Consider the following 19,607-nt stretch of genomic DNA (forward strand, 5'->3'; position numbering starts at 1 on the left):
TGTTCAGGTTGGTTCATGTTAATGTGATATTTAAAATGCAAATCATTGTACATATGAATGGATTATATCTTATTTCTTCACAGATTAAAGGTCGTTTGAGGGGCAAGAACCCCTTAAACATGAAGACCATCCCATAATATACAGCGTACCTAAACGTGCGTTCATTCTTACTTAAGATGCTTTCATAACAGTGAAGCAGTTTGTAATATGATTTTATGGCGGTTATTCATTGTATATAATGTGGTGTTTGTCATGAATATCTGAATTATTTAAGAGGTAAAATAACCCACAAAAAATCCCTTAAATTATACCTGAAGAGTTCCTTTATTTCTCATTTAAGGTGAAATGTCAGGAATGGTTTTTCTGTCATGTGTAAGTTTCTTTTTTTTTTTTTTTTTTTTTTTTTCTTTTTTTTTAACCATTTAAAAACACTAAATATATTTTTTAAATCCTTTAATTTAAAACATTTATACCTCAAAATACGCTATTGAACACCTGAATGCTGAATGAGAATCCCTTAAAACATCCGTACTTTGCACCTGAACACGTTCCAGACCTTAATAACACCTTAAGGTGATAACTCATGTGTAAGTGAGGTGTTGTTAAGAGTAGATTAAGGGATTATTAAGGGATTATTGTTCCACAGAGTGACTTGAAGTCTTTGAGTGTTTCTTGTAGTTCATCTGTGTCAGTTCACAGCTCCTCCCTCCTTGTTAAAAAACTCCCATCATGCCTCAGCAGGAACCCAAACTTCTCCCGTCTCGTCAGGCGGTCCATCATGGTCCGGTACAGGCTGGTACCCGGGTCATCCCAGTTAAAAGAAAGTCTCCACCCATGTGGCCTTTGTCCCGTCCTCACCCGTCGTCCTGAGCGGCCCCCAACGGGTGGAGGCGTCCCGAGTCCAGCAGCATCCTCCCCAGCCAGTGTAAAAGCCGGGAGTACCAGTGGATCCCGTCCCGGTGGCTCCCAGTGGTACCGGTCCAGCTGTGGATCAGCCGGAGCGGCGAGAAGGCCCAGTGAGCCAGGGAGTGCTGGTCCACCACCGCGTAGCAGGACGCCACCACCCCGTCCACCACCAGTGTCCCCTGCTGGGTCAGCGGTGCAAACGCCCCCCTGCTCTCGCTCATGCTGACCCGGGTGATCCGGGACAGACGCCCCCGACCCGCCTCCCCCTGCGACACCAGCACGCACTGTCCCGGCTGGGCGTCACTGGCGTACGCGGTCCTGAGGGCGCCGCGGGCCGGCAGCGCCCCCTCTGAGCAGTTCCCCTCGGACACGAATATCAGGTGGGCGGCGGTGAGCGAGAGGCGAGCTCCGGCCTCCGTATGCAGCGTGTAGAAGAGCTTCCAGGTGACGGGGTCTCGGTCCAGGAACACCAGCACTTCGCTGTAGACCAGCTCGCCGCTGCCGTCGCTGCCCGCCGACGCCAGGACTCGCTCGCCAGGTCGCAGGTCGCCGATGGACTTCTGACCGCCGCTCGCCAACGTCACCGAGGCCTCGCCGGGGAAACAACCTCCAGATTTAGCCGCCATGGAGTGATCTGACAGACGGAGACGAGGAGGTCAGACGTCGACTTTCAGTATGGAAGCTCAAAAGAGCCTTTTTATGTTTTAATGTTGAGAGAAATGAATAGATCGTATCTCATTATGTTAATTATCCATCCTGATCCTTTTTACTTGAAATGTCCTCATTTTAAATATTTACAATTTCATAATTGGATTTAAAAAGTCAAACTTTGACTGATATTATATTTAAATTTTAAATTGTTGTATTTCTATTTTTCCGGTGTTATTATCTTGGCAGGAATCAGCTTCCATACAGGCACACAATGAAACCTTCTGGCTGAATATTGACTTCTTCCTCTGGACACAAAGGAACAGTGTGTGTGTGTGCGTGTGCGCGTGCGTGTGTGTGTGTGTCACTGGAGGACTGTCTCAAGTCTATCTGGGGAGAGGAGGAAAGCCAGGACCAGGTGATCAGATAGGTCACCTGGAGGAGGAAGGAGCAGAGCAGGAGGAGCAGGCAGCAGGTGACCACGTTTAAAACCTGCAGCGTCAGCTCTTTTCTAACGCTACAAACATTTATGGGAATCTGTAATATTTATTTAACATACAGCTTATATATATATATATATATATATATATATATATATATATATATATATATATATATATATATATATATATATATATATATATATATATATATATATATATATATATATATATATATATATATATATATATATATATATATATATATATATATATATATATATATATATATATATAATTAATTTGTTGAATAAAGTACGAGATGCAGCTTCCTCGTGAGGAATGCAATGAAATGTAATCCTGAAGCTTCATCGTACAGACGCGGTTCTTCATCGCAGTAGTTTGATCTTCTTGTTGAAGTCTGAGGTGACTGTGAGCTCCAGCGCTCTGGTGCGTTGCTGCCCCCTAGTGGCCGTTTCCTTTAGCTGCCCCCTTTAAGGGTCTGTACGGGGGATTTGGGGGGATTTGCTGACTTCTCTCTTTTGAGGAATTTTGAGCAAAAAAGGGAGATTATTGTTTAAATAAAAAGGAGAAATCAAAAACATGAGAAAAATACCAACTTGATTGGTTGCCCTTCTGATCAAGTCAAGGACTGGGCCCTCGCAACCCGATCTGGGAGGGGATGAGAGAAAAAGGAAAGGAAAGGAGAGATAAAGTAGGAAACAAGGAGAAAGAGGAAAATCTCAGTTACCACAAACGTGTGAAGGAGGCGTTTGAACTGTGACGACCGTGTGACTTTCAGCACTTTGTGAACAGACGGAGTGGAATATGTGGAGCCTGAATGTGAACGTGTCTGCAGACCTCAGCAGCTCATCTACTTTATTAACATGCAATCTATGCATGCTTATCTCTGGATGAGAAAGAAACAGTGTTCAAATCCTCCCACATGATTAATAGACACTACACGTGTACACGGTTGAGTTATTTAAACTTTCTGTTGGTTAAAGTCTTCATCGTCCTCTTTTAAACACGTTCCTCCTCCGTAATCACCTCAATCTGTTCTATAAAGTGCAGATCAGCAAAATGTGAGTGACAGATGGAGAAAAAAAGAGTAAATATAAAAGCTGAAGACAGTTGAGATGCAAGCGAGAGGAAGGTTAGTGATCAGAAGAGAAGGAAGAGCCTGAAGAGTAAACGAAGCTAAATGTTAGCGTTAGCTTTAGCTTTAGCTGTAAGAAAGCTGAGCAGACTGTACGAACACGTTGAAAGAGTTTATTCTTAATCAAAGATGTATTTGCTCTTTGGAATAAGTAGCACATAGATGTGATTATTAGCGTGAGATATATGAGAAGCAGCTTCTCTCCTGATGTAAGGAACTCTTCTGAGTAGACGTCCTGAGGCTTTTACTTTGAAAAACCAAACCTGGTCCTCTCACCTGACTTGACGCTGCAGTGGATGTGGGCCTTGGACTCGTAGTAGACCCAGTCGAACCCGGCCTCCACCGCCAGCCGCGCCAGCATGGCGTACTTGTTGCGGTCCCGGTCCGAGGTGGTGATGTCCACGGCCCGGCCCTCGTAGTGCAGCGACTCCTCCGAGTGGTGGCCGTCCTCGTCCCAGCCCTCGGTGACCCGCAGACGGACCCCGGGCCACAGGTTCATCACCGAGATGGCCAGAGAGTTCAGCTTGTCTTTGCAGCGCTGCAGGGAAACACACACACGGCTGTTCACATCGACATGGATTCAATGTTCCACTCCTTCTGGGGCTTCAGACTTCCCACAATGCACCCCTGCTGTTCCAGCTCTGATGTTTTCTCTGTGTGGTGAGAGAAGGGAGGCGATGCAGAGGATGGATGGAGGGGTGAGGGGGGGAGGGGGGCGTCTACATGAACAAGAGGTCCTCAGGGTCCCTCTAAACTGGAGTCTGGTCGGGGTGAGCAAACATAAGGTGAGAGGGCCGATTGAAGGACTCTGCTGTGCCCAATAAATCCTCCAGTCAGCTCCGTTAATCTCACCCACTCATCCAGTGTGACGCCTCACACACACCTGAACGCCTCACATTAAAGGGGAGGACTTCTTAAAAAGAAAAGGTCCGGTGGCCTGAAGGGGGCGCTGCTAATCTTTAAAGCTCAAACATGTCAAATACGTTTGGATGAATTTAACAGGAAAACATGTGGACTTTAAAACCAAATAAGAGCTTTGATCTCAGTTAGATCATGATAAAGAGGAAACAATAGGACTCTCACTTTATTCTACAATAGCACACCGCAGCCTGCTGAGGGCGCTGTTTCCCACTAACGTGATAATTCAACACACTGTTGGTCCAATTTAAGATATTGTACCAGGATGAGGAGTCCAGATATTCAGGAACCAGCTGACCAAAGATGTGCTGCACGAGTTCTATCTAAACAATAAAGATCTTATTTCATTCACTTCAACATTTGACTTGTTTGATTTGATGAAACTTGGCTTTTTACTTTACTTGTATTTTGTAAAATGTCCATTTTAAAAAGGTCAACTGAAGACGTGACGCTTTTAAAAGGTCGTACATGTTTAAATCCAGAGGAGCTTTTACTGCACGTGACTAACAGAAGAAGTGAATCTAAATGTAATCATGACTGGGACGGCTTGTGTTTCCCTACAGCGTCTCGTTTCATGACTCTCGGCCTATTTCTGAGTGAATGGGATTAAACCCGTAAATGTCTTTTTCCACGTCGCTGTGATGAGAATAGCTCGTGTCTCGGTGGCCACAGATGCCTTTTCACGGTGTTCACTGTGGATTTTAACGGCGCGTGTTTTCACTGCGGTCGCAGCAACGAGCTGGACTTCATAAATCAGACGATACATTTTGTTGGTTTTCCTTTCAAGGTGTACAGATCGACGGGGGTTTCTGTCGGGGCGGTTGGAGCACTAAACCGCTGGCTGCACAAACATTGGACGCGCTTATGCACACCTTTAAACGTCCTGCAGGTCACTGCGTCTCACGAGGCGTCGAACAGTCTACTTTTCATCACACGAGGGGACAGAATGTGCACAAAACAAAGCGTCCTCTCTTTCTTCAAACGCAATGAGGCTGTGTAGAGGATGCTCCGGGGATCTGCCTTTACGCATCATGTCTGCAGGAAGTCCCAGACATTAAGCGGCCACTGACTGCAGAGAAGTGAGATAAACGTGCACGTCTTGCATGTCTTTACTCGTGCACTGAAACGAGGATTAAGCTTTTTAAAAAGACAGTTGAATGTGAGGAATGGTATTTCATGGCAGTGTGGCTTCGCCGCTGAACAGTCGCGTCTGTATGCAGCGCGCAGCGCCCCGGAAAAAGCGAATAAAAATGTGTATAATTAAGGCTTCAACACAAGTGAAGTGGGCTATTTCTGCACATGTGTGCTGCGAAAACAAACACAAGAGTAACACGGAATAGTAAAAGACAAACAGGAGGCTGTCTCCTGCGGCTTGGAGCCCATAAATTGTGTGCAGGTCTGCGACGCTGACGCACAGCGGCTCGGGGTGCGCGCTGCAAAAAATGTCCAGTTTGGAGCCGTTTCACCTGAAAGAGTTGACTTTACTTTGTATTTCTTCAACACAGTTCATGTGATTTGATCTTTATTGCTCTTTGTGGATTTATTTTATTAGAAAAGTGGCAACATGTTGAGAAATGAAGCCTGAAGACAAACAGAATCAACTCATCTCTCAGTGCTGCTTTTGGCCTCTTGCATTTAAAAACGTGATCTCGTGCATTAAACTCAGCTGGAGTGACTCGCTCCGGAGGATATTTCTTGCAGTACACGCGGCGAGGTGACAGCTCCAGACGGGAGTGCGCGCTTTCATTCCCCACGTGGGTCTGTGGACATAAGCGCTGCCGCTCGGAGAGGAAGCCCGCGGTCACAAGAGCCAGATATAAATACGTTATTTCTGGGGAAATTGGGAGTCAAATAAATTCCACGCGGGGCCACATCAATGACGGTGTCGTAAAAAAATCTGACAGTCCAAAAGGCGACTGTTAACTCTGGCCAGTCGGGCTAAAAAGGAAACCGGTAAACATCAGGACCCGCTTGACCCGGGCTCTAACCAAATACGACTTTTGGCTGTTTTTCCACCAAGAAACATGATGTAAAACAGAGGACATAGTGTTTTAATTAAGAGCGACCGCGTTTCCATACAGTTTTAGACGGGGGTGCCCTCTTTTACGCACGAGCTGCCCACAGTGACCCTCTGAAGGTCCATGTGGAGCAGAAGAGGAGAGCTGTGATTCAAACTGCACTGAGTCAACAGCTGCAGGGGTTTGAAGAATTGACTGAACAAAGAGTTGAGCAAACACGCAGCTTTTCTAATCAGTTTCTCAACGAGCAGCAAGAAAAATCCAGTTTAAAGAAAAAGTCAAATGTATTTAGCAGAAGTCTAAATAACCTTACAGAGTGCTGTGTCTTCTCATTAGAATATCAATGGCTCTTATCCAGGTTCTGTAGAAAATATGCAGTTTGTTTGTTGAGACGGATTCTTTCTGCAGTGACGAGCCTTGAGTCAACAAGACATGCGGAAAAAGATAACAGTGTCCACGCGTTTAAAGACTGGGCAAAGTGCACTATAACGCACTGAAATGCCCCTTATTAAGCAGCCTTTAATGGCTCAAAGGCACTACGGTGTCCGGGAAGGTTACCTGTGTCATCATGCGGTCTGCACCTGTGTTCTCCTCATCCTTGAAGATGATGTCGGGGTTGTAGTTCGGGGTGAGCTCCTTGAAGCGCTCAGAGTTCCGGCTTATTTTCCCTTCGTATCTCCCGCTGGCCCCTAAAGTCTTCTCGGCCACGTTGGGGCTGAACTGCTTGTAGGCGAGCGGCGCGAGCTTCCGGGGTGACCGCCTCTTGCCGTAGCCTCTACCCGGCCCGCAACCCTCGCTGACCGGCGAGAGGAGAAAGGCGCACCCGGCGAGGCACGTCACCAGCGTCGGCAGCAGCATTCCGCCCCGGGCCGGTATGAGACCCCCCGGCGGGTGGCTGTACTTCTCTTGATGCGTGGGTCCCCCTTTATGACTCTAGAGTGGAGGTAACGGAGCAGGACTCATTCCCGAGTCCCCAAAAGTGGTCATTCCCGGCGCGTAAAAGTGGCCAGTGCGCCGCTGGAGACGACTCGGAAAGACGTGAACCTGTCCTCTGAGCGGCTGACTCTCTCCTGTCCCGAGTGCACGCGGAGGCAGGGGCATAAATAGGCGAGGTGAGTTTATCTTGGCAGGCAGGTTCAAAGCTGCCTCTCTGTGTCGGAGCTGTGAGAAAAGCGCAGCAGACAGACGCGGAGGCGCGCGGTGCGCAGTCTGGCTGCGCCTGTTGGGCACGGCGGTCAAAGGGTGTCCCCGCAGCGGTTTTTCTGCCTCTCGGGTTGGTTCTCAATGCGTCCCTGTGGCGCAGGGCTGCTGGCAGGAATGGAAGAGATCCTACGACAGTACAGATGAGGTGCCGCGGGAGAAGAAGAAGACCGCGCCCTGCTGGACCTGCCCTCCGCTCCGTCCTCTCCTCCCACCGGGGTGGCACGGGCCCCGCGGCCGCCTTCATGTGTACACTGTCAGCCAAGAGGACAGACAAACACAGAGCCACGAGACCATCCGGGCAGGCGCGCGCTCTCTGTCCTTTGGACCCTCGTCTTTCCCGTCAAGTTAAGACGCAGGAGCAGGTGCGCGCGTTAAAACGTTCTCACCCTCTGTAATAAACAGATTCTCATAGAGACATTAAACTATCCATCAAGGACCCTCAAGGGTCTTGCTTTTCAATCTCATGATTCTGGAGATTTCCTACATTTCCCAGAACTCCCTTTGCCAACAAGCAGCTGTAGCATGAAGCAGCTTGATTCTGCGTCATTTGAGTGTTGTAAGATTCACCTGCAGTAAAGAACGGAACTACGCCCGGACATGAACGCAGCACCAGATGCTGAGTCGACTAAAAGTTAAAGGTTTCATCTCTCCGCCATCTTTATATTAATATCTTGATATAAAAACAGTCACAAGCTGCTTTCTTTGGTGTTCAAACTCTTTCAGATTAATAATTCCGTGTTCAGTCTGAGGACCTCCAGGGGCCTTTAATCTGGCACTCAGGGGCCCAAAGTGAAATATGAGTACTTTATTTACAAGATTTGACAAAGTCAAAAGATAAGTCTTCTTTAAATCGGTCTCAAATGAGGAGGAATCATCTGCTGGATGTGTTGTGGAGACGTCCTCACATGTCTGATCAGGTTTAGCTCTGTTGTTGAGGATTGATTTTCATGTGACTGATAAATGGATTATTTCTTCACATGAATAAGAAGTCAGAGCTGCTCAGCCTGACTTAGATAAGGTTCAAACAGGACTGAAAGAGTAAAGATCATCTCCATGACTTCAGTTCCTCTCGTCACACAGAAACTCTGGAACTCCGTCAGACAAACAGAGACTTTTCATCTTAAACTTCAAGGGCATTCTCGAGATGCTGCAACACCTTGAGTCAACATCTCACTGAGCTCTGAAGAGCTCTATCGACCGCCGTCCTCCGTCTGTGTGAGAGCTTCACAGAGACGCTGCAGACACAAAGAGACGGTCCTGGGCTCCCAAAGCTAAAGACATGAATATAAAGAGGTCTGGATGCTTGAAAACACGTTGTTCAGGACTACATGTGAATGAATGTTTGATTTCATTAATAACGGACAAATACAGCAATCAACACGATGTTTACATCTTTAATGAACAGTTCACTCCCACACTGTAAAATATTGAATAATATTGAATAATATTATTCATCTAAAAGCCTCTTGTAAGAAAAAAATCTTCGCCGTAATTAAAAACAAGTGTTATAAAAACGTTTAAAAATAAGAATTGGTTTAAAAGCAGCAAAAGGATAAAAAGCAGTTTTTGCTGATGCGGCTCTGAACGGTGGTCTGTGTGCGTCCCTGCTACGCTCATCGGAACAGTCCCACCCCCTTCTTCTTCTTTGGTTTGGAGGACGCTCGCTCTGCAGGGTTGGACCGGACCGGCAGAGCCTGCAGAGGACAGGAAGTGACGGATATTTGTAATTAAGCAGCTTTTATACTTTTATCTGTATTTCTTTCATGGTTCACCTCTTTCCTTTCTTATAACTGTAAAAGTATTCGTAGTAAATCCTGTGTGTCCTTTCTTCTTCACGGCTTTCTCTGGTCAGTGAGTGATGTAACTGTACCTGTTGTTCTGCAGGTCTGTCGGCCATCTTGGCTCCAGCTGTGTCCTCCGGCCCGTCCTCCGGCCTGTCCTCCCCTGCTTCACTGATGACGGATCCAGCTGGAGGACGAGGACACACAGGACTGTTTTAGTTCATGCTGCGCTGACATGAAGCAGCTCAATGTGAGGCTTTTATACATAAACTTTACTTTGAATATAATAATCAGTAGTTGCAGCAGTGCATTCTGGATCTTGTGTTTGGTCAAACAGACCTCCAGACGAGGCGACGGCTGCTTGTTTCTCCTCAGACAGTTTGCGTTTCCGGGCGTTCTGGGCGACGACGGCTGCGTACAGACGCTGGAGGTCGGCGTCGAAGCCCAGAGCGTCCGTCCGCTCAGAACGCAGCAGAGGAAGAGCCTGGTGGGAAAGAGACTCGTTTATTCTCCTCCTAAACACCAGTATGGAGTTATACATACATACATATAGTTTAAGCCGTCACTGTCAGACTCCTTGTTGGTCATTTCTCGTGTTTTGTGTTTCTGCTTTGCTGATTCTTACACCGGGTAGATTCTTCACTTCTGAACTGCTTTTACGTTTAGTCGATCGGCTCGGTTGTGCAGCTTTAAAGGCAAAATAAAACATTAGAAATAAGTAATCAGCTGCACGAACTTAAAGCATGAAAGTGTGCTTGTGACGCAGCTCGGTGCTCCGGGTGTGTTTGTTTTACGGCCCTGTCGGGGAGTCACATGGCCGAGGTGTGACGGAGCTGCGATAAGCCTCTAATCAAAGCTGCATTATTGGCACAGCTGAGCACAGGTAGAGCAGGAACAACACACACACACACACACACACACTCACACTCACACTCTCTCTCTCTCTCTCTCTCTCACACACACACACACACACACACACACACACACACACACACAGATAAGGGTGCGTGTAAACTCCTGCGACATTATGCAAACGCACGGCCGACGTGTAGAAACACACTAAACCCCTCTTCTCCCCCGATGGAGGACAAACTCTCAGAATTAGCTCCTCAAATATTGACCGGGAGAAATTGGTGGTCTCCCGCTCGCTGTCAGGGCAGAGGGGCTCCTAAACACACTTTGGTCAGGTTTAGAGGTTTAGCATTGATTTATTTTTGTTATTTGTTTGTTTAAATATCGTAAAAATAAATGTAAATGATCTGGTGAGGCTTAGTTCTGCTTTGGGCACAGAGGAAGCAATGTGCAGCAGAAAGCCCACCTTATTCTCTCGTTCTATCCACTTCCCCTCCTCTCTCGGGCCGCCAGCTCGCTTCACATCATTTGATCTGAAACGTGGGGTTCAATTGGTCGGATCCGGCTCTTCTCTGATCGGTTTTAGCCCCTCCTCCTCTCTGTGCCAGGAGAGGAAACAGATGGATGCTGAAGAGATGCCGGTCCTTTCTTTAATGGAGCATGCAGCGGCTTTAAGAGGGCGTTGTGATTAATGTACACACTCTCAGCCAATCACGTCGCTGCTCTGAGACAGCTGAGCCAATCACAGAGCAGCATGGGACAAGTCAACGAACGGAAAGATGCTCAAAGTCTGAGACTCGTTTTTCACCAAAACAGACGAGCAAAGTGAGAATGATGAAGTGTGTTTTTGCTTTGCTTTATTTGGCGTCGAGGGGCTTCCAGGCTTCCGTACCTCCATATGGAGAGGAGACGGATCGTTATCTGCTGCTGACCGGAGCGCCTCAGACGAGGAATAAAAAGAGGAGATTACAGCGGGTCAACAACCTCTCGCTGTTTAGTCGGGCTGAGTAAGGTTCTGGAAAGTTCCTCCCTTGTCTTGTAACAGAACAAAGTCCTCCAACAACGGAGGAAACGAGGAGGAGGAGGAGGAGGAGGAGGAGGGCTCACCTGGTGGCCTCCTGACTCCTCCCCCTACCGCAGAGTAAAGCATCGTGTGGTGAAGGTGATGAGAGGAAGGGGGGGCAGCGTGGTCCTCTATTAGTAGCAGGTAAACAGCTCGGAGTTTAGACGAGCTGGTGCCGAAGAGTCTCCCTCTCACTCTCCCTCGTCTTCCTCTCGTGTTTACTCTCCCTCGTTCCTCTCCAGAGACGTTAGAACCCTCTGAAGGACTCCAGGTTTTCATCTGACTCAGGTGCAACAAAGACCTGGTCCCTCCACACTCGGCCTCAGGTGTCCGTTAAAGGACAGAGGGGTCGCAGAACGCCTTCAGCGTCTCCTGAGCGAGCTGCGTGAAGTCTGATAAATGGCCTCAAGTGATGTCACTTGAGTCGGCGTCAGTCGGGTCTGAAGACAAGTTTTAACAAGATGTCTGGAGGTTTAGTTTTTAGAAAGAGTGAGACCTCTGTAGCTGCTCCTCATCTCTGCTGCAGGCTGGAGGCCTCATGCTACATTAGCGGCTAACTAGCACAACACACCCGCTGGCGGTCGAGGTGCATTGTGGGTAATGAGGGCGGGTAAGTGAGTCGGCAACAAGGATTCAACCCGACTAGACAACACTGACGTGACGTCAGCAGGAACGTGGACGGTGTGAAGCGAGTACATCTCCCAGAATCCTCTCTGCTTTGACGCCATCCACACCTTTCACCGGTCCGTGTCCTCTCGTCTCCCTCCAGGGTGATGACGCACAGAAACCGTCTCACTTTGGTTCATCATCACATACGTAACAACACCTCACACTTTTTAATGCTCGTCCACAAAAATAACTCTGAAACTGAAAACCAGCAAAACCGAGACCCCCCCCCCCCCGCTCTGTCTTTGTAGTAATTCATCAGATAAGATCCTCAGGAATGATGTTTGGTTCTTATTTCAAGTATTAAGTCCTGTATGACATTACAACACATTTCAACGAGGCGGAGCCGTCACAGAACATGCATGAAATGAGATCAGACGACTGTGTTTCTGATATTCGTTCATTATGACCCTTCAGTTCCTCGTTAGCGCCTCGTGGAATGAAACACGGCGGCGTGTTCACGTGTCCACGGTCGTGTTCCGTGTTGCTGCTCTCCGTCTTCGTGATGTCTTTGCGGGACGCCGCACTCGGGCCGCTCCAGGCCGGCAGCTGTAGAGGGGGAGCAGCCAGGCCACAGAGGGCCTAATTACAGACCTGGACCGGGGGGACAACCCTGTGGAAAACTGTGTGCAACTGACAGAAGACACATGAGGAGGGGGAGGAGCCTGGACTGTGTGTTTGTTTTGTTGCTCTTTAAGGTTCAGAAACACGGACTGAAGCTGAAGATTACTCTCATAGTTTTAGTCAAAGTGTCCATCCAGAGGGACCAGGTCCAACTGACCCAGACCGGAACAGACCAGGTCTAACTTGGTCCCATCAGTCCTGATCTGCTGAATCAGAGTCAAAGATAAAAAAGTCATTTTCTTTTCTTTCTCTTATTATAAGAAGCAGCGATATTTGTCCTGGAAGCTGAACTTTGTGAGTTCAGCAGCACTTTGATGTTGACGTGTCCTCCTCTCCGTCTCACCACCAAGGTCCTGAATTCCTCAGGTACGTGAGACAAAGAGACGCTCGCTGCTCTTTATGAGAGTCAATGATTCACCGAGGAGGAGGAGGAGGAGAGACCTTCCTCCTCTCCAACTCTCTCACTCTGTCCGATAGCTCGGAGTAGATTTAGGATTCTCCTCCTTCATGTCTGCTCCTCGTCCCTCTTTTAAGGCTGCTTACAGTCGAAGTGTGTATTCTGGAGCCCATGAGGTCCGTGTGGTTTCCCGCCCTGATCTTAACTTAGAACAGATATTAGGATTTGACTCGTCCGTTTGTGCAGCTTCCCGTGTGAGAGACGAGCAGCATTGAAGGATCTACTTTCACTCGAGCCACAAAGATCTCTGCTCGTCTGTGATTGACTCTCGTTTGGTTTCTCAGCACTCGGCACCACCCCGACGAGAAAAACCTTCAATTTAAGCAGGAAGAGCAGGACATTTGGAGAGAGAGGCCAAAAATTCGGAAGCCAACGCTTTGGCTCAATTAGGAGACTGTGTGCAGCTCAAGTGAGGCGCTGTGGTCGGCGGTGACCACGGTGATGGTCAGACGTCGTTAAACTGCCGTGAAGAAGTGAAGCCGCCGCCTCGTGAGACAGGAAGCGGGCGACGCTCCCAAACGGTGACAATTCAATTCAGAGCCGACAACCGTGACGCTGCTGCTGCACGACTCACTGTGAAGCATGCATCACCACGACACACACACACACACACACAGTCATGCATGCAGACAGAAAGATAGGAACACACACACACACACACACACACACACATAAAGATAGAAACACACACACAGCTCTGAAAAACCAACAGCATGCGTCACAGCCGGCTCTATGTGGACAAGCAGACACTCCCCTCTGTCAGGTCACGAGCTGCTGCTACCACACACACACACACACACACACACACACACACACACACACACACACACACACACACACACACACACAGTCATGCACCAAATATAGGCCCTAAGGGAAGCTGATGTGATCCTAAAAGGATTTGAACATTTTTCATAACCAGCTTCAGCCTGTGCTTAGGTCCAAGTGTGTGTGTGTGTGTGTGTGTGTGTGTGTGTGTGTGTGTGTGTCAGTGGGAAGCGCATGCTAATTCCACCCATGTAAATGTTGACCTGAGCTGGGTGGGGTGTTTGTGTGGTGACGGGCTGCTGGGGAGGGGCGTCCACGGAAAGCTGCAGTAGAAAATAAAAGCTGCTGCTCCTGTCATCATCGGCTCTCTCTCGCTGTCCCTCTAACCCTCGGGGTGGGAGACGGAGGCCACAGACACACACACACACGCACAGTTTGTGGAAATGGTGAACGAGGGGGTGAAGATGTTTGTCTGCTGTGCCTCTCTGTTGGCACCAGGAACGTCAATAACTGAGTAAAAGTCAAAGAGGTTCAAGAGACACAAACAGGCTCCAAACAACACGTTAGATCGCTGGAGGCTCTGAATGAACACTGCACTAACATATATATCACATGTTAAATTAAGAAAGATCCATCGGTCATGTCTGTTCAAGATGAAGCTCCCGCGGTTAGCTTAGCTTAGCATAAAGACTGGAAACAGGGGGAAACTGCTAGCATGGCTCTGTCTGAAGCTAACAAAATAAAAGCTGAAGCTATCTTTTGTAAAAACATTTCAAGATTAAAAATTAACTATAATGATAAAAAAACACATTTAAGAAGCTGAAAAAAAGTCTAATAATTAATTAACAATAATTATGGTGAGCGTCGCCATGGAGACGGACACAAACACACACACAAAGGCCCTACCCTGATAGATAAATACTGCACACACACGCCAAACGCCTTCAGCTGATTTACTCTGGTTCACACACACACACACACACACACACACACACACACACACACACACACACACACACACACACACACACAGTGTGACTCTCCCTTTGACGCGTCCCGGCGACATTTTTCCCAGACGAGTTTTATTTCACTCTGGACTTCGGTCTGGAGGCGGCCTCGACGCAGCCCGGTGGAATTTGCCACGAGGAAGAAGACTTTGATCCACTTCTTCTTCTTCTTCTTCTTCTTCTTCTGTGGTGTCTGACTGTCCGCTGCCCAACGTGATGACCAAAAACAGCAAACAGAGCGGCCCCTGTGGCCCTTGTGTAACTTTCCGTGAGTCTCTCCGTACCTGAGCTGGAACAACAGATTCTTTCCTGGTTTGTCCTTTCAGACAAACAGACTGAACAGCACCACACGATGCACCTGAAGAGCCAAACTATATATATATATATATACACAAATATATTAAATATACGCAGGTGTGACTTCTGGTGGAAAAACACCCTCTGATGTTCACCGTTAAAACCTCCATGAAACCTCTTTTAAACAATGCGTCTCTGAAAATACCACAGGTAGATCTGAAATACTCAGTCAGTATCTCACACACACACACACACACACACACACACACACACACACACACACACACACACACACACACACACACACACACACACACACACACACACACACACACACACACACACACACACACGAGGAGGAGTCAGGGGTCAACAAAGTCAGAGAAGAGAAATTCCACACCTGAATACAGTAAACACGTTTAATCTTAAAAACTCTGGTCTCTGCTCTGATTGGCCGACGGTAACGCACGATGACGAAAGAGCAGGCCGTGTGTGTGTGTGTGTGTGTGTGTGTGTGCGCTGACCTCTCACCTTTGCCATGAAGTCCTCTCTGTACGTTTTCTCCTCAAAGACGTCCGTCTGCAGCCGCTCTGGGTTCAAACACACATTTGAATTATGAACATCTGATAAAACATTTTAAACTCTCGACGACACTAAAAGTTAAACCTTCACTCTGCCTGGTGGCTCAGCACCTGTGTGTGTGTGTGTGTGTGTGTGTGTGTGTGTGCTACCTCTGCTCAGCACCGCTCCGTTCTCTCTGTAGTCCTGGATCTCTGCGTCCTTCCTCCCCAGCAGACCTCCCAGCTGCTCCACCTGCCGCTGCAGCAGGCGGCTCATCTCCAGCAGGGGGCGCACCAGCTGACCGCACACCTGAGAACACACACCTGCTGCTGTCAGAGAGAGGAGACCCACCATGCCCGTGTGGCTCAACAGCAGCCTCATCCACTCGTCTACTGAGAAGTTCTAATGTGGAGCGTACCACCGTGACGGGGGCGGGGGTGCAGTGAAACTCCCAGTAGAAGGGCAGCTCCGCCAGCTCGCTCTTCAGCTTAATGCTGATGTTCCCGTCCTCCTGGCGCCTCAGGGAGATCTGGGCCTCGCCGTCGGGTCGCCCGTCACTTCCTGTCAGACACGGCTGAACCACTTCACACAGGTGGGAGAAGAAAGCTTTGACCTCGGCTCGCAGACGTCGGTTCAGCTCCTGGGAGGAAGAGACCCGGATCCATCAAAAGAAACCGGATGATTGTGAGCGGATGCATCGGTAACTCGGTGCCGTGTGTACCTGAGCTCTCTTCTGGATGGCTGCGGAGTCCATCCTCTCCTCCCACACACAGTCGACGTCCGTCAGCAGGATGTGGTACGACGTTTCCCCGAACCAGCTCTTAGCGAGGAGCTGGCAGCCGCTGATGCTCACAGGGAGCCAGGGACGCTGCAGGAGGACCTCAGCGGGGGCTCCTCGGACCTCCATCGTGGCCCCAAAACAGACACGCTGAACAGGAAACAGACATCATCAGACCAAAAGATGAACTCAATAAAGGAAAGAAATGGAGCACTTCTACCCAAGATGTTTGGAGAGCGGATGCCAATAACCGCCCACACCCAAAAGAAAACAGTGTATTTTACTTTATCATCCAACCTGTTTAGTTAATCACTCACCTCCCAGGAATGCGTCCCACAGCCCTGACTGAGACCTGTTAAAGCCGGGCTACAGACGCCGTCCCGGCCGCATAATCACCGCCTTGCAGGAGGGACACCGCAGCGGCTGCGCTCTTCTGACCTGTTTTCGGGGAATAAAAACGAGGAATTTCTCGTCAGTCGTCATGTGAAACACAGTGCGCGTGTCAGAGGTTGACTCGTGCCAATTTGGAAATCGCAAAAATACCAAATAAGTAACTTTACGACTTCAATATAAAGGCGTACAGAGCTGGAAGCGGATGTCCGGACACCAGACTCCATTCACACATCTGTGGATTTTAACTTCAGTCACTTCTGAGCGCACATTCTAACGAGATAGCGTAACATTTAAACCCTCTTCTACATCGTAAGAAGCCACTACTCCATTCAGAATAACACATACCCAGTACAATAAGCACAAATACCAAAACAAGAGTTTTTAGTTTTAAACTACCAACGTTTAAAACGAGCGCTGCTGCGTCTCCGCCGCTTCCTGTTGACAGTTCCGGATTCTACCGCCGACGTGAAACAACAGCGTAGTTCAAAGGTTCCGCGTCGATGAGAATCGTTTCTGTAGAATAGAAACTTAAGCGTTGTCACATTATGACTCTGCTGTGCTGCACAGGTTTAGTCCCACCTTGGATGAGTCTTTCAAAGACACCATGGCTGACTCTGAGACGGACATGGATCAAGTTTGTGCCATAGAAGAGTCTTCTATGGATCAAACTAACCCGAACCCAGAACCCAAGACCACCAGCACCACAACCAACAGAAAGCAGGGGGAGGGAACCCCTCCAGGAAGCAGGTATGTCCACTGTCCACCATGCTCTCATTCACATTTTACAATTCTGTATTATTTAAAGTCAATATTCTCCTGCAGTAATGAGGCTGGGGACAGTCCTGCTGTCTGCAGTGAAGGCACAGAAAATACACCAGAAGAGGAAGAAAACAACAAACTGTCGCTGATCTCCTGGAATGTGGATGGACTTGATGAAGAGGAGCAGCCAGAGAGAGCAAGAGGCCTCTGCTCCTACTTGATCTCGTAAGACCGAGCTGCTTTTTTTTATCACTTTCATCACAAATAACAGACGCTTTTTCTATGCAGCCTTGCAGAAAGTGTGGTTAGATACCAGGACAGCAGATGTGCAATAAGTTCCAATAACAGGGATTCTGCTCAATCACATTGTTCCATGAGATGATGGGGATTTGCAGGTTCATGTTTGAACTTGTACTCTTGAACAGTTCAGTCTCCTTCTTCAACGTTTCTCCACACAGACACTCTCCTGACGTGGTGCTGCTGCAGGAGCTCATCCAGCCATACACCCGCTTCATGCAGAAACGTCTGGCGGACAACTACACGTTCATCGAAGGTACGAGCGAGAAAGTGATCACCTGGTGCTTCATCAATACGTTTCTCTCAAAATGTTGATATGGGATGTTTCTCCACATTTGTGCAGATTGTACTTTTACTAATAATACTTCGGTAAAAGTCTGACGCTTTAGTCAGTACAAACACAACAAACAGTACACACTCAGACTATAAGGTGCTGTACATTTTGAACCCCCTCCCTGATCAGGTGGAAAGGAAGGTTACTTCATCGGCATGCTGCTGAAGAAGTCTCGAATCACACTGCTGGACAGTGAGACAGTCGCCTATCCAACCACTCGCATGATGAGGAACCTGCTTGTCGCTCAGGTTGGTGCACAGAACAATTCGTTTCAGCTTTGCCTGGTGTGCATATACATAAAAATATCTCTCCTTCAAAATCAGGTGCTGTTCAAAGGCCAGAAGTTTTGTTTCATGACGTCCCACTTTGAGAGCTGTAAGGCCAACGCAGGAGAGCGGATGAGACAGCTGAGACTGGTGATTAGGAGGATGGCCAAGATGCCTGATGACGTCACCGTCCTGTTTGGAGGAGACACCAACCTGAGGGATGCTGAGGTTTGATGTTTGTCATTTCTGTCTAATAAAGCCATTACAAAGATAATACATATGACATTGCTGGTGTAGTAATCCACAGCTCACCTCTTTGTTCATACACTGTTCCTCCCCAGGTGGCCAAAGTGGGCCTTCCTGATTCCTGTGATGTGTGGCAGCAGCTGGGAGAGCCGGAGCATTGCCGCTACACATGGGACACCCACGCCAACACCAACAACGACCACCGCTACAAGAGTCGCTTCCGCTTCGACCGGCTCTACCTGCGGCGGGCGGCCGCGGAAGGAGTCCCACAGCTGGAGCCCGACAGCATGGCCTTGATAGGCCTGGAGAAGCTGAAGTGTGGCCGCTACACCAGTGATCACTGGGGGATCTACTGCACATTCTCTGCTCAGTAGAAATGCACAAAACAAACTAAAACCCCTCCCTCATTTCTCTCTGTTATATATGTGTGCCTCATATGTGTGCGGGGATCTGTGTGTTTCACCTGCAGTCATGTTTCCTCTGTGAAAGATACTCCTCAGGCTTCATCCAAGATTGTTTTTAATGTTTGTGTCATGATCTGATTCCTGGATATGAATAGAAGCTCTAACATGTGTCGTGTATAATATGTAGTGTGTAGTGCACAAAGGAAGTAGAGGAGCAACTAACAGCTGCAAAACATGAAAGTGGATGATTTTAAATCAACTGTATTAGTACTTTAATTAGCACTCTTCTGAACAAGGGACACTAACTTCTCCATCTCCTCACTGCAGGATATATACTGTGCTGGCCAGTCCACAGTTAAGTACAAGGGTGTGAAGACATTCCTCCGCTGTGGTGCAGATGTAAAGGCTCCTGATAACACCCCTCATGCTGTTGTAGAATGGTACAGTCCAATTGTCCAGGCTAATCTATCTAGGGAGGTGTGATGCAGCAGATCAGTCTTCTGCTAGAAGGATGGTCGGCTGCAAAACACTGACAGGAAAGTTAACACTTTTATCAACCTTGACTTAACCTTACTTGATAGCGTGCACTCAATCCAGAAATATAAAGTCAGTCAAACAAGTGTCTTTGTGTCTCGTATCATAGTTTAAGGAAGAGTGAAACCGTCACTGTGCCGTGTTGATGGTTTATAGTTTGCAGCCGCCACAGGGGGTATGGGGGTTCTTATTTTGGGTTCCACAGGATTTGTATTTGTGATTATAACA

At 48.1% G+C, this 19,607-nt stretch overlaps 3 protein-coding genes across 6 annotated transcripts; 1 reads left to right on the forward strand and 2 right to left on the reverse strand.

Annotated features, from left to right (window-relative positions):
* Positions 1–719: 719 nt before the first annotated feature.
* Positions 720–8,520, reverse strand: LOC142952820 (indian hedgehog B protein-like). Its single transcript, XM_076094795.1, has 3 exons — positions 6,648–8,520; positions 3,430–3,691; positions 720–1,540 (listed from the first exon to the last, which is right to left on the reverse strand). Exons 1-3 carry the CDS (start codon positions 6,945–6,947, stop codon positions 855–857), a joined length of 1,248 nt encoding a protein of 415 aa, XP_075950910.1. The 5' UTR covers positions 6,948–8,520; the 3' UTR covers positions 720–854.
* A 148-nt stretch (positions 8,521–8,668) lies between these two features.
* On the reverse strand, positions 8,669–17,064 carry nhej1 (nonhomologous end-joining factor 1). Of its 4 annotated transcripts, none has more exons than XM_076094796.1 (10): positions 16,940–17,063; positions 16,464–16,584; positions 16,090–16,296; positions 15,787–16,008; positions 15,539–15,677; positions 15,332–15,397; positions 9,699–9,760; positions 9,350–9,557; positions 9,163–9,260; positions 8,669–8,986 (listed from the first exon to the last, which is right to left on the reverse strand). In XM_076094796.1, exons 3-10 carry the CDS (start codon positions 16,273–16,275, stop codon positions 8,906–8,908), a joined length of 1,062 nt encoding a protein of 353 aa, XP_075950911.1. In that variant the 5' UTR covers positions 16,276–16,296; positions 16,464–16,584; positions 16,940–17,063; the 3' UTR covers positions 8,669–8,905. The 4 variants fall into 4 exon arrangements, 3 of the variants coding, with proteins under 3 accessions (XP_075950911.1, XP_075950912.1, XP_075950913.1); XM_076094797.1 differs by having other exon boundaries at positions 9,413–9,557; positions 16,940–17,062; XM_076094798.1 differs by lacking the exon at positions 9,699–9,760 and having other exon boundaries at positions 15,339–15,397; positions 16,940–17,062.
* LOC142952822 (tyrosyl-DNA phosphodiesterase 2-like) lies at positions 17,060–19,465 on the forward strand. The gene is made up of 6 exons (XM_076094800.1): positions 17,060–17,286; positions 17,362–17,523; positions 17,757–17,851; positions 18,059–18,177; positions 18,253–18,423; positions 18,537–19,465. The coding sequence occupies exons 1-6, from the start codon at positions 17,144–17,146 to the stop codon at positions 18,813–18,815; spliced, it is 969 nt and encodes a 322-aa protein (XP_075950915.1). The 5' UTR covers positions 17,060–17,143; the 3' UTR covers positions 18,816–19,465.
* Positions 19,466–19,607: the final 142 nt, after the last annotated feature.

This window comes from Anarhichas minor, unplaced genomic scaffold (genome assembly GCF_050575085.1).
Source record: "Anarhichas minor isolate MPS153535 unplaced genomic scaffold, ASM5057508v1 ptg000018l, whole genome shotgun sequence".
NCBI classification, from domain to species: domain Eukaryota; kingdom Metazoa; phylum Chordata; class Actinopteri; order Perciformes; family Anarhichadidae; genus Anarhichas; species Anarhichas minor.

Coding starts and splice junctions, on each gene's coding strand:
- LOC142952820 (XM_076094795.1), bottom strand. CDS start 6,947: ATGCTGCTGCCGACGCTGGTGACGTGCCTCGCCGGGTGCGCCTTTCTC. Junction 3,692..6,647: donor CAGACCGCATGATGACACAG/GTAACCTTCCCG, acceptor GTTTCCCTGCAG/CGCTGCAAAGACAAGCTGAA. Junction 1,541..3,429: donor CCACTGCAGCGTCAAGTCAG/GTGAGAGGACCA, acceptor TCCGTCTGTCAG/ATCACTCCATGGCGGCTAAA.
- nhej1 (XM_076094796.1), bottom strand. CDS start 16,275: ATGGAGGTCCGAGGAGCCCCCGCTGAGGTCCTCCTGCAGCGTCCCTGG. Junction 15,678..15,786: donor CCCCCGCCCCCGTCACGGTG/GTACGCTCCACA, acceptor GTGTGTTCTCAG/GTGTGCGGTCAGCTGGTGCG. Junction 15,398..15,538: donor CGGAGCGGTGCTGAGCAGAG/GTAGCACACACA, acceptor GTTTGAACCCAG/AGCGGCTGCAGACGGACGTC.
- LOC142952822 (XM_076094800.1), top strand. CDS start 17,144: ATGGCTGACTCTGAGACGGACATGGATCAAGTTTGTGCCATAGAAGAG. Junction 17,852..18,058: donor CAACTACACGTTCATCGAAG/GTACGAGCGAGA, acceptor CTCCCTGATCAG/GTGGAAAGGAAGGTTACTTC. Junction 18,178..18,252: donor GGAACCTGCTTGTCGCTCAG/GTTGGTGCACAG, acceptor CTTCAAAATCAG/GTGCTGTTCAAAGGCCAGAA.